Source organism: Lycium barbarum, chromosome 6 (genome assembly GCF_019175385.1).
Source record: "Lycium barbarum isolate Lr01 chromosome 6, ASM1917538v2, whole genome shotgun sequence".
NCBI lineage: Eukaryota > Viridiplantae > Streptophyta > Magnoliopsida > Solanales > Solanaceae > Lycium > Lycium barbarum.
In genome coordinates, this window is record NC_083342.1 from 31384796 (window position 1) to 31398409 (window position 13614).

At 43.9% G+C, this 13614-nt stretch overlaps 1 protein-coding gene across 2 annotated transcripts; it reads left to right on the top strand.

The window, feature by feature from the left end:
• Window positions 1-2036: 2036 nt before the first annotated feature.
• LOC132599670 (uncharacterized) lies at window positions 2037-10649 on the top strand. Of its 2 annotated transcripts, XM_060312956.1 has the most exons (3): window positions 2037-2245; window positions 2928-4355; window positions 10297-10649. In XM_060312956.1, the coding sequence occupies exons 2-3, from the start codon at window positions 2930-2932 to the stop codon at window positions 10323-10325; spliced, it is 1455 nt and encodes a 484-aa protein (XP_060168939.1). In that variant the 5' UTR covers window positions 2037-2245; window positions 2928-2929; the 3' UTR covers window positions 10326-10649. The 2 variants fall into 2 exon arrangements, with proteins under 2 accessions (XP_060168939.1, XP_060168938.1); XM_060312955.1 differs by lacking the exon at window positions 2037-2245 and having other exon boundaries at window positions 2301-4355.
• Window positions 10650-13614: the final 2965 nt, after the last annotated feature.

Below are 13614 nucleotides of genomic sequence, written 5' to 3' on the forward strand. Positions count from 1 at the left end.
TGAGGGCCGGCCATGGCAAAGCCCAAATCCATTAGTTTATGTCATGTGCTATGCACATGACTATTAAGTGGATATATATGATGCAAATGCTTGGGATTTTCTAGAAAACAAGATCAAAATTTCCAAGAAATCATAATACTCCCTCTCGGCCGAACCCCTTTCCCCTCCTTCAAATTTTTTTTTCTTGCCTTGTGTTTAATCTAAAAATCTTGTTTCTCTCATATTCGTAGTAAGTTCGAGACGCTCTCCAACTTGATATAATTGGTTTGGCGAAAGAGCGACGTGTGCGGCGAATTGAAATTTCAAGGAAAGGTAAGAATTTGGCCCTTTTAATGTTATGGAATTGACATAAATGTGTTAAGGATTGGTAATAGACGAGAATTCCGTTGTTTGATGGTGTGTATGAAGCCGTGTGTGTGTGTGTGATTGGTGTGGTGGCCGTGTGCCCTTAAGAAGAGGAAATAAATGTGAATTGATCTTGCTTAGTCTGCTTAATGCGTCGTCGTGACTTTTATGTCATAAATAATCGATTGATGAACTAAAGTGGCGTTGGGAAATGGTTTTGGACGTTATCGGAAAGTGTATACCTTCGGTATAACTGTGTATATCATTGTATATCTTTGATGCTAAAGGCTTTAAATATGATTTATGGTTGATATTAATGAATTCGGAATGAAATGACACAAGTTAGAACGTTTGTTGTGAGTTTCGATGGTTATGGGGAAGTTGTGGGTCTTGGAGCAATTTTTGGTGTATGGCTTGGATTGTAGTTGGAATGTGATTGAATAATTTTAAGTGAGTGAATGAATACCATAATGTAGACATAAGTTTAGAAATTGTGAAATTTGAATGAAAATTGTCGACTTGTGTATTAAGGTAGAATCTTGAAACTAGAATGCTTTAAATTGTAGTTGCGTTGCTGTGACGTTTGGGTTGTTGTAGTTGGTGTATTTTGAGCCGAGCTAAGTCTCGGGGGTGTTAGATTTATAGGGGAAATGCTGCCGAATTTTCGGTAGACAAAAATCAAGTTAATGGAAATTTTAAGCCTAAGAATCTCAATTGGTAACTTTGACCATTTGCAGATTTTTGACGAAACGGGACTGGACTTTTGGAAGGGCTTACGACGTCTGTGAGGTATGTAAAGCTTCCCACTCCTTCATTTGGCATATCCTAGTATGTTAGTCGAATATGAGACCCTCCGGATCATTTTTGTTCCTCGAAACCCGATCCACAGAAAAGTTACTATTCATTCAATTCAATTGAAGCCTAAGGGCTCTATTTTGGCTAGAATGCCACCATTCGCCTCCAACCTATCGAAATGTGGTCGGGTAACCTAGTAATGATTATGTATGACCCCTGGCATATAAATGTTCAAAAAAAATATGTTCGTCACCTCACTTGACTCGAGGTGGGCCCGCTAACCCCGAGACGCCCTATGTGTCTCATTGGGCTGTCCTTTTGAATAACGTTTGGAATAGCACTTTCGATTTTGGAACTTCCTCCTACGGGATGTATTTTGAATGTTACGATATGTTAAGTTACGTTTTGAGCTATACGTACTACCTTGGAAATGTTTCGTGAAATGGAACTTTATATTGACTAAGTATGCGATTATTTTGTATTATGAAATAATTTATGAGACTATCATGTTTTGAAAGACTATTTTGAAATATGATTTGCATTGTCCGCTCACGACTCCGCTCGTGCCTTGTTATGACTTCGTTCACCGGTTCCCGGGCCGGTTTTGATTCGTGCGCTTTGTGATAATTCGGTCGTATGCTGTGCTACGGTTCCCGAGGCTTCGCCATAGGGCCAGGACCGTTTGGAGTTATGCTGTGATATGGCTTGTGATGCAATACGCTCACCTATGATTATGTTTGTGTTCGGGGATGTACGGAGATTTGAAACCTTCTGGTGTTATGCTGTGTGTGGCGCCTGCGTCGGAGTGGCGACCACGTTCTGTAACGTTTGCATGATTTCATTTGCATTGCGTATATATATGTGATTTTGACACTGATTTTGATGTACCGGTTTATACTCCACTTTACTGTCTGGTTTGCTATCAGTTTTGATCCATATTTCTGTACTCCGTGCTTTACATACTCAGTACATATTTCGTACTGACCCCCTTTTCTGCGGGGGCTGCGTTTTATGCCCGCAGGTACAGACATTGGTGATCCCCCATTGTAGGCTCCAATTTTCTGCTATCTCGGAGTACTCCTACTTGATCCGGAGTCCACTTCTGGTATAGACATCTGTTGCTGTATATATTTTGTATATTTGGCTGTTTGGGTACGGCGGGGCCCTGTCCCGCCATATGATTCTGTCGGTCTGTTAGAGGTCTGTGGACAGGGTTGTGGGTTATGGTCCTTAGGTATGGTTATGTGAACATGTCGTTGTGCGATTCTCATATACTGAGGCGGCCAGTCCGCATGTTTTGATTAGGCGATTCTATACGCCGAGGCGGCCAGTCCGCGTTTGATATATGTATATATATTGTCCTGTTAGCCCTGAGTGGCTTTTGTTGGTATTTTCTGCGTGCAGGATATACTGGGTAGTCCGTAAAACAGAGGAAACTCTGCCGAAATTTTCCTGGAAATGGTCCAAGTCTGTTTATGTAGCCTTACTGGCTTTGGCTAATCGTTTGTATGTAACTGGAATATGTAACCAGGTCTGGGTGCCCAAGTAGGGCGCCAGTCGCGGCCCACGGGGCTGGGTCGTGACAAAAGTGGTATCAGAGCGGTTTGTCCTCGGAGTGTCCACAGATCGTGTCTAGTAGAGTCTTGTTTATCGGTGTGTTGTGCACCACATCTATAAACGGGAGGCTACAGGACATTTAGGATGTTACTTTCATTCGAAATCTTAGATCGTGCGATAGAGCTGTGCTATTAGGGTGATTCTGATCTAATTCGTTGTTATGTTTGCAGTGATGCCTCCGAAAAAGGCAACGGCGGCCCAGAAGGGCAAGGCGAAAGTGGCAGAGACTAGTCGGGCACCGAGAGTCACCGTTACCCGAGCTCGAGCTCAGACTATGCCCGGTATTACACTTCAGTCAGAGGGATCCATTACACCACCGGCAGAGCCTGGAGCAGGTCCCTCAGCAGCTCCAGCGACTCCAGCGCCCGCAGCTCCAGCTCCTCAGTCAGGGGCGGATGACAGGACATTGACAGAGGCTGTGCAGTTACTGACTACCCTGGTAGCGGGACAGGCTCAGAGACACGGCCGGAGGGATGATGATGATGGCAGGCGGGACAGCCTGAGGGTTCGGGAGTTCTTATTATGTGGCCCTCCAGAGTTTTCCGGGTCTAAGCCCGACGAGGACCCTCATGACTTTATTAGGGGGATGCGACGCTCAGTAGATTTGGTCAGGGCTTCAGAGACCGAGTCTGTTGAGCTGGCTTCGCACAGGCTACGGGATGTTGCTGCTCACTGGTACGAGTCTTGGGAGCTAGCTAGAGGCCGGGGTGCTTCCCCAGCCACTTGGGACGAGTTTGAGGCTGCTTTTCTCAGCCACTTTTTGCCTCCAGAGTTGCGGAGGGCGAGAGTGGACAGGTTTTTGCAGATTCGACAGAGGGGCCGGAGTGTTCGTGAGTATAACCTGGAGTTTGATTCACTGGCCCGATATGCTCCGGCTATAGTGGCAGAGATGGCTGACCGGATGCACCGATATGTGATCGGGCTGGACCGTTACTTAGTTGAGTCCTGTATGTCGATGGCATCACGGACAGATATGGATATCGCCAGATTACAGGCGTATGCTCAGGGGATGGAGGACAGGTACCGAGCAGATCAGTCCACTAGAGATCGTGACAGGAGGCCGCCCAAGAGGGCTAGGTTCGCAGGTTATTCCGGGGATTCTCGAGGCGGACAGCCTCAGCAGCGGCAGTCAGGCAGACAGCTACCTCCACCCGGCCAGAGTACTCAGTCAGGCGGTCGGAGATTTGATAGTGCGGGACCGTCTGGGGCCGGTCAGGGCTCCAGAGCGGCAGGTCCACAGGTGTCCAGAGGCCCCAGCCAGCCCAGACCACCTAGGCCCCGTTGTTCTCATTGCGGGAAGTCTCATCCAGGGGAGTGTTATCGAGCTACAGGAGCTTGTTTTACGTGCGGCGGTCAGGGCCATTTTATGAGAGATTGTCCGTTGGCCAGCGGTTCCGGTAGTGTGGCTCAGCCGACAGGGTCAGCCGCCGGTTCATCATCTGCTCCATCTGTTGCACGCCCTGCAGGGCGAGGTGTGCCGACATCGGCGGGACGCGGTCGAGGCCGCGGTGGCGTTGCAGGTTCTAGCGGTCCTTCGAACCGCATATATGCTTTGGCCAGCCGCCAGGATCAGGAGGCTTCGCCAAACGTCGTCACAGGTACATTGCTGGTTTTCTCCAGATCTGTATATGCATTGATTGACCCTGGTTCTACTTTATCATATATTTCCCCGCTCGTAGCTAGTAAAATTGGAGTAGTGTCTGAGCCTATAGAGCCATTTGAGGTAGCTACGCCAGTTGGGGATTATGTTATAGCGAGGCAGGTTTATAGGGATTGTCCTGTGACTATATATGATCGTAGCACTAAGGCTGATTTGGTAGAGTTAGACATGCTCGAGTTTGATGTTATTATGGGTATGGACTGGTTAGCTTCCTGTTATGCTAATGTTGACTGCCAGAAAAAGGTAGTCCGTTTTCAGTTTCCAGGGGAACCAGTTATAGAGTGGTTCGGATCTACAGCATCGCCGAGGGGTAAGTTTATTTCATACCTCAAGGCTAAGAAGATGATCCAGAAGGGGTATATCTATCATTTGGTTCGTGTGCACGATACTGCAGCTGAGGTACCTACCCTTCAGTCTGTTCCGGTCGTCAGTGAGTTTCCAGATGTTTTTCCTGACGAGCTTCCTGGCCTTCCGCCTGAGCGGGAGATCGATTTCGCTATAGAGTTGATGCCGGATACGCAGCCTATATCTATTCCTCCGTACAGGATGGCACCAGCCGAGTTGAAGGAGTTGAAAGAGCAGCTGAAAGATTTGCTGGATAAGGGCTTTATTAGACCCAGCACATCACCCTGGGGAGCACCGGTATTGTTTGTCAGAAAGAAAGATGGGTCACTGCGGATGTGTATTGATTACCGGCAGCTAAATAAGGTGACTATAAAGAATAAATATCCCCTTCCCCGGATCGATGATTTGTTTGATCAGTTGCAGGGAGCCAGACATTTTTCAAAGATAGATTTGCGCTCAGGCTATCATCAGGTGCGAGTGCGGGAGTCAGATATCCCGAAGACTGCTTTCAGGACCCGGTACGGGCATTATGAGTTCAGAGTTATGTCTTTCGGGCTGACTAATGCTCCAGCGGTATTTATGGATCTGATGAATCGGGTATTTCGGCCTTTTCTGGATATGTTCGTTATTGTGTTTATTGATGACATTCTGATTTACTCGCGATCAGCCGAGGAGCATTCAGATCATCTGAGGACGGTGCTTGGTATTCTCCGTCAACAGCAGTTATACGCTAAATTCTCCAAATGTGAATTCTGGTTAACTTCTGTGGCATTCTTGGGCCATATTGTCAGCGCAGATGGTATTCGGGTCGATACGCAGAAGATAGAGGCTGTACAGAATTGGCCCAGGCCTACTACACCGACAGAGGTGCGCAGTTTTCTGGGATTGGCTGGGTATTATCGCAGGTTCGTGGAGGATTTTTCTTCTATTGCAGCACCACTGACGAGGCTCACCCAGAAAGCAGCAAAGTTCCAGTGGACAGATGCCTGTGAGCGCAGCTTTCAGATGCTGAAAGAAAAATTGATTACAACTCCAGTTTTGGCTCTTCCAGAGGGATCTGATGGGTATGTTGTTTATTGTGACGCCTCTGGTATTGGGGTAGGTTGTGTATTGATGCAGCACGGTCGAGTCATAGCCTATGCTTCCCGGCAGCTCAGACCGCACGAGAGGAACTATCCCACTCATGACCTTGAGTTGGCCGCAGTGATTCATGCTTTGAAGATTTGGCGGCATTATTTATATGGGGTCCATGTTGATATCTATACGGACCATAAGAGTCTCCAGTATATTTTTAAGCAGAAGGAGCTAAATTTACGGCAGCGGAGATGGTTGGAGCTACTAAAGGATTACGACGTTGATATTCTGTACCATCCGGGGAAAGCCAATGTAGTAGCAGATGCGCTTAGCCGCAAGTCTATGGGCAGCTTGGCTGATGTACCGTCTGGTAAGAAAGACTTGGTTCGTGATATTCATCAGCTGGCCAGCCTTGGAGTTCGTTTGGCAGATTCTGGAGATTCTGGGATTTCTGTCCGTCCAGTTGCCGAGTCATCTATTATTCAGGAGGTAAAGCAGCGCCAATTTGAGGATCCTCTTTTGATTCAGTACAGAGATGTGGCTCTTAATAGAGCCAAGACTCAGTTTGAGATCTCGCCTGACGGAGTATTATTATATGACGGCAGATTCTGTGTACCGGACGTTGCGGGCTTACGGCGGCAGATTATGGGCGAGGCCCATAATGCACGGTATTCTGTTCATCCTGGTTCCACTAAAATGTATCGGGACCTCAGGTGTTTGTATTGGTGGGACGGCATGAAGAAAGATATTGCTGAGTTTGTTAGTCAGTGCCCGAACTGCCAGCAAGTTAAGATCGAGCATCAGAAGCCCGGTGGATTGTTACAGGAGATGGAAATTCCAGCCTGGAAATGGGAGTTGATTAATATGGATTTCGTCGTTGGGTTACCGCGTACTCCACGCAGGTATGATTCTATTTGGGTTATTGTTGACAGGCTGACGAAATCGGCCCATTTCCTCCCGGTTCGGACTACTTATTCGGCTGAGGACTATGCCAGATTATATATCAGAGAGATAGTCAGACTTCACGGAGTCCCTATATCTATTATTACTGACCGAGGTACCCAGTTTACAGCAAATTTCTGGAGGTCATTTCAGGAGGGACTAGGGACTCAGGTGAGTCTTAGTACAGCTTTTCACCCTCAGTCCGACGGGCAGGCCGAGCGCACTATTCAGACGCTCGAGGATATGTTACGGGCCTGCGTTATTGATTTCAGGGGCAGCTGGGATGATCATTTGCCGCTTATTGAGTTCGCTTATAATAACAGTTATCATTCCAGTATTCAGATGGCTCCGTACGAGGCCCTCTATGGCAGGAGATGCAGGTCTCCCATTGGCTGGTTTGACGTCGGCGAGACTAAGCTGATTGGGCCTGATGTGATCCAGGAAGCTGTAGATAAGGTAAAACTTATTCGGGAACGACTATTGGCTGCTCAGAGTCGACAGAAAGCTTATGCAGATAGACGACGTCGACCGTTAGAGTTCCAGATTGGCGACTGGGTATTCCTGAAGGTATCGCCCATGAAGGGTGTTATGAGGTTCGGTAGGAAGGGTAAGTTGAGCCCCCGGTACATTGGGCCGTATCAGATTATTCGAAAGATAGGCGAGGTCGCCTATGAGCTAGACTTACCATCCGACTTGGAGGCCGTACACCCGGTATTTCATGTGTCTATGCTGCGGAAATGTATTGGTGATCCTTCCAGGATATTCCCAGTAGATGATCTTCAGGTGACGGAGCAATTGTCTTATGACGAGCAGCCTGTATCTATCCTGGATCGTCAGGTGAGGAGGTTGCGCACTAAGGAAGTGCCTTCTGTCAAAGTCCTGTGGCGCAACAATAATCGGGAGGAGATGACTTGGGAGGCGGAGGATGAGATGAAGAAGAAATACCCCCATTTATTCCCTACGCCTCTTGTAATGTAAACTTTTGAATTTGTTATATTAATGAACGGATGGACCATTTGTGCTATATAAAGATGGTTTTCCCGTTATGTTTGTGAGCCTTCGTAAGAATTGTTTAACATTCGGGGACGAATGTTCTTAAGGGGGGGAGAATGTTATATCCCGCGTTTCCGTATAATTAAAAATCGTGAAATAATTATGACTCGGGTGTTAGAAGGACCTAATTTAATTTTTGTGAATATGGCTATGTTGGTTGTGGAATCTTTAAATGCTAAAACCTCGGGAAGGGCCAAGGATAAATTTGGAACTCCGTAAATTAGTTTCGGGAATTTCAAAACGGGGCATTTTAAGAATTGGGCCCAAGATAATTCAATGCAAAAACAAGGCCCAAAAATCAAGTGAGGGCCGGCCATGGCAAAGCCCAAATCCATTAGTTTATGTCATGTGCTATGCACATGACTATTAAGTGGATATATATGATGCAAATGCTTGGGATTTTCTAGAAAACAAGATCAAAATTTCCAAGAAATCATAATACTCCCTCTCGGCCGAACCCCTTTCCCCTCCTTCAAATTTTTTTTTTCTTGCCTTGTGTTTAATCTAAAAATCTTGTTTCTCTCATATTCGTAGTAAGTTCGAGACGCTCTCCAACTTGATATAATTGGTTTGGCGAAAGAGCGACGTGTGCGGCGAATTGAAATTTCAAGGAAAGGTAAGAATTTGGCCCTTTTAATGTTATGGAATTGACATAAATGTGTTAAGGATTGGTAATAGACGAGAATTCCGTTGTTTGATGGTGTGTATGAAGCCGTGTGTGTGTGTGTGATTGGTGTGGTGGCCGTGTGCCCTTAAGAAGAGGAAATAAATGTGAATTGATCTTGCTTAGTCTGCTTAATGCGTCGTCGTGACTTTTATGTCATAAATAATCGATTGATGAACTAAAGTGGCGTTGGGAAATGGTTTTGGACGTTATCGGAAAGTGTATACCTTCGGTATAACTGTGTATATCATTGTATATCTTTGATGCTAAAGGCTTTAAATATGATTTATGGTTGATATTAATGAATTCGGAATGAAATGACACAAGTTAGAACGTTTGTTGTGAGTTTCGATGGTTATGGGGAAGTTGTGGGTCTTGGAGCAATTTTTGGTGTATGGCTTGGATTGTAGTTGGAATGTGATTGAATAATTTTAAGTGAGTGAATGAATACCATAATGTAGACATAAGTTTAGAAATTGTGAAATTTGAATGAAAATTGTCGACTTGTGTATTAAGGTAGAATCTTGAAACTAGAATGCTTTAAATTGTAGTTGCGTTGCTGTGACGTTTGGGTTGTTGTAGTTGGTGTATTTTGAGCCGAGCTAAGTCTCGGGGGTGTTAGATTTATAGGGGAAATGCTGCCGAAATTTCGGTAGACAAAAATCAAGTTAATGGAAATTTTAAGCCTAAGAATCTCAATTGGTAACTTTGACCATTTGCAGATTTTTGACGAAACGGGACTGGACTTTTGGAAGGGCTTACGACGTTTGTGAGGTATGTAAAGCTTCCCACTCCTTCATTTGGCATATCCTAGTATGTTAGTCGAATATGAGACCCTCCGGATCATTTTTGTTCCTCGAAACCCGATCCACAGAAAAGTTACTATTCATTCAATTCAATTGAAGCCTAAGGGCTCTATTTTGGCTAGAATGCCACCATTCGCCTCCAACCTATCGAAATGTGGTCGGGTAACCTAGTAATGATTATGTATGACCCCTGGCATATAAATGTTAAAAAAAAATATGTTCGTCACCTCACTTGACTCGAGGTGGGCCCGCTAACCCCGAGACGCCCTATGTGTCTCATTGGGCTGTCCTTTTGAATAACGTTTGGAATAGCACTTTCGATTTTGGAACTTCCTCCTACGGGATGTATTTTGAATGTTACGATATGTTAAGTTACGTTTTGAGCTATACGTACTACCTTGGAAATGTTTCGTGAAATGGAACTTTATATTGACTAAGTATGCGATTATTTTGTATTATGAAATAATTTATGAGACTATCATGTTTTGAAAGACTATTTTGAAATATGATTTGCATTGTCCGCTCACGACTCCGCTCGTGCCTTGTTATGACTTCGTTCACCGGTTCCCGGGCCGGTTTTGATTCGTGCGCTTTGTGATAATTCGGTCGTATGCTGTGCTACGGTTCCCGAGGCTTCGCCATAGGGCCAGGACCGTTTGGAGTTATGCTGTGATATGGCTCGTGATGCAATACGCTCACCTATGATTATGTTTGTGTTCGGGGATGTACGGAGATTTGAAACCTTCTGGTGTTATGCTGTGTGTGGCGCCTGCGTCGGAGTGGCGACCACGTTCTGTAACGTTTGCATGATTTCATTTGCATTGCGTATATATATGTGATTTTGACACTGATTTTGATGTACCGGTTTATACTCCACTTTACTGTCTGGTTTGCTATCAGTTTTGATCCATATTTCTGTACTCCGTGCTTTACATACTCAGTACATATTTCGTACTGACCCCCTTTTCTGCGGGGGCTGCGTTTTATGCCCGCAGGTACAGACATTGGTGATCCCCCATTGTAGGCTCCACTTTTCTGCTATCTCGGAGTACTCCTACTTGATCCGGAGTCCACTTCTGGTATAGACATCTGTTGCTGTATATATTTTGTATATTTGGCTGTTTGGGTACGGCGGGGCCCTGTCCCGCCATATGATTCTGTCGGTCTGTTAGAGGTCTGTGGACAGGGTTGTGGGTTATGGTCCTTAGGTATGGTTATGTGAACATGTCGTTGTGCGATTCTCATATACTGAGGCGGCCAGTCCGCATGTTTTGATTAGGCGATTCTATACGCCGAGGCGGCCAGTCCGCGTTTGATATATGTATATATATTGTCCTGTTAGCCCTGAGTGGCTTTTGTTGGTATTTTCTGCGTGCAGGATATACTGGGTAGTCCGTAAAACAGAGGAAACTCTGCCGAAATTTTCCTGGAAATGGTCCAAGTCTGTTTATGTAGCCTTACTGGCTTTGGCTAATCGTTTGTATGTAACTGGAATATGTAACCAGGTCTGGGTGCCCAAGTAGGGCGCCAGTCGCGGCCCACGGGGCTGGGTCGTGACAATTTCGAAGCAAACTCATATTGTTTTACTTTCGTTCACATTGCAAGAATCACAATAACACACTAAACGACTTAATCCATTTCTATTCCTACTCCAATATACCACACGGCCAATTGCTTTATTTATCAATTCAACCAAATTTATTCAACTTTCATTCGCAATATGACTTCCATCACATTCACAACTAGAATATAACATAGTTCAACACATTATAGGTATACAACACATATACCCTCACGGCTACACACCATATTCCAAACCCACTTTGAAATCTTCCATTTTTCCATACAATCAATTCATTTCTATATACTACAACACAAACATGACTTCATAACACAATAATAAGGGATAAATTCTTACCTTTTCTATAGTCTTCTTCACTTCAATAAGAGATCAAATTGATGAACCAAGGCCCCTTTCTTCCAAACCAACTACACCAAGTTGAGAAGGGTACTCAATTTAGTAGGAAAACCACAAAAGAAAATTTTTTGGAGCAATATTCTTGATAGCCAATTTCCCCTTGCCAAAGCCGAAACCCTCTCTCTCCTTTTCTTGTTTTTTCTTTGCTTTGTTCTTTCTAATTTCTTGATCTTTCTAAAGGGGGTCTGACTCATATATTTTTTTTTAACACATGGAAAATTAATTGGGCCATGGGTTTGGGCCATAGATGGCCGACCACCCTTCAAGACAATGGGCCTTATTTGTTTCTCTTTTTTTTTTGAGCCCAATGACTTGTGAATCAAATTTTGTAATTCCCGAAACTAATTTCCAAAATTCCAAATTTGTCCTTGGCCTTATTCGACACTTCCACATTAATATTCTTTCATACACAACTCCTATGTCAAATAAAAGTTAATTATGATCTTATTTCTTACAAGTCAAGAATATTTCCAAATTTTTCCAACGTGTAAAGACACGGGATATAACAATACTACTCACAATATCACAATCAACAATCATCATGCATGCACAATTAGTAAAATCCACCATTTTCCTCCAATTTTCCTTTATTTCTACTCCTAGCTCATCTTTGTGTTTCCACGCATTTAACACTTGTTTCATGATATACACATCATTCATAACATAATCGTAATGAAAACACTTCAACTTTCATGATTCAATTCCACTATCACACACTTATGTCACTATTTACTCAATAATGACCCATTTCTATGTTCTTCTATATTTCAAGTATGTGAACCTTTCAATGCCTCAAACAGCATGAATTTGTCGTGGAACTTACCTTGAATGATGGTTGAACAAATCTTGAGTTAAAATGCTTCACTTAGACAAAACCCTAGTTCCACCTTCTTTGGAATTTCTTCACTTAGATGATCCTTTATTGTGTTCTTACACTTGATTCCATGAAATTAGTGTTGTTGGTCTTGATATTCCCTTTAATTCTCTTTAATTCTTGTGGAGGAAATATTTGGAGAGTTCTAGAAGTCTCTTGAGTTGTCTTGATAAAAATGAGATGAAAAGAGCTTAAGTCCCTTTTAAAAATCACAAAATCTGATCTTTAATGAATTCTTGTCGGGATGAACAGTGGTCGTAAACCACCATTTACGGACCGTATTTTGATTTATGGCCCGTCCACTGTGGTCGTTTTTTAAGCATATGAAAAACAGAATGTTTTGGCTGAAGAACATGGTAGTTTACGACCTGGTTTACGGTCCGTAAACCTATTTACGGGCCGTATTCTGGGTCGTATTTAACCATATTAACGCTGGACAGAAAGTTGATTCTTTTGGAACGATGGAATATGATTGCACTATACGGTCCATAAATCACTTTACGGCGTATAGTGCCATATACGACCACTGGGCTGAAAATTTTTCCGCAACTTCTTTATTGCCAAAAATGCATAATTAGCCATTCCCGACTTAGTGAAACATCATACACTCAAGCCCTTCATTGTTCTACTCATCACACAAGTACGGAAAAATTTCCGAGGTGTAACATCTTACCCTTTCTTTCTTTTGGCATGATCCATGTGAAACGAATAGGAAACGTATATGTATGATCTCAAAGAAACTCCTATTCTTAGAGCCACTGGGATGGCTAATGTTCTTGACTTCCGAAAACTGTTTTGCTATGTCTTGATACATGTGTGTGGTTCCAAAAGTTCTATTTTGATTTGATCCATAGCGATATTTGAAAGGTACTTGGTATGACTATTGCTTTGATTTTCAAAAGATAGCTTCTAAAACGTTCGTAGAGGTTTCTGTACTAAAATGTTCATAACTTTCTTATACTAACTCGGATTGACCCGAAACGTGTTTGTGATCTTTCAAGTGTCGTTTTGTGTACTCATCCATCGAGTCTTAGAAATTGATTTATGTGCATATAGTTTCTCACTATTCTGCTCGTGCATGCCTCAATGCATCTTTCACTGAGTCCCGGGCCAGGTTCTGTTATCGTGCGCCTCCTCTGCATTGTTCACCGCGTCCCTCTTTGGGAGAGCCGGGATCAGTTACATGTATATCTGTATATGATGATATGGGGATGGCGGCCAGGATGGCATATGATGATCCTATTCACCGCGACTCTCCCTAAAGGGCCGGGATCTGTTATATGCATATATGATATATGATGTCGGCATATATGATGACTCCATCCACCACGTCCCTCACTAGAGGACCGGGATCTGTTATCTGTGTATATGATATATGATGTCAGCATATATGATGACTCCGTCCACCGCGTCCCTCACTAGAGGGCCGAGATCTGTTATATGTATATGCATATGGTGACA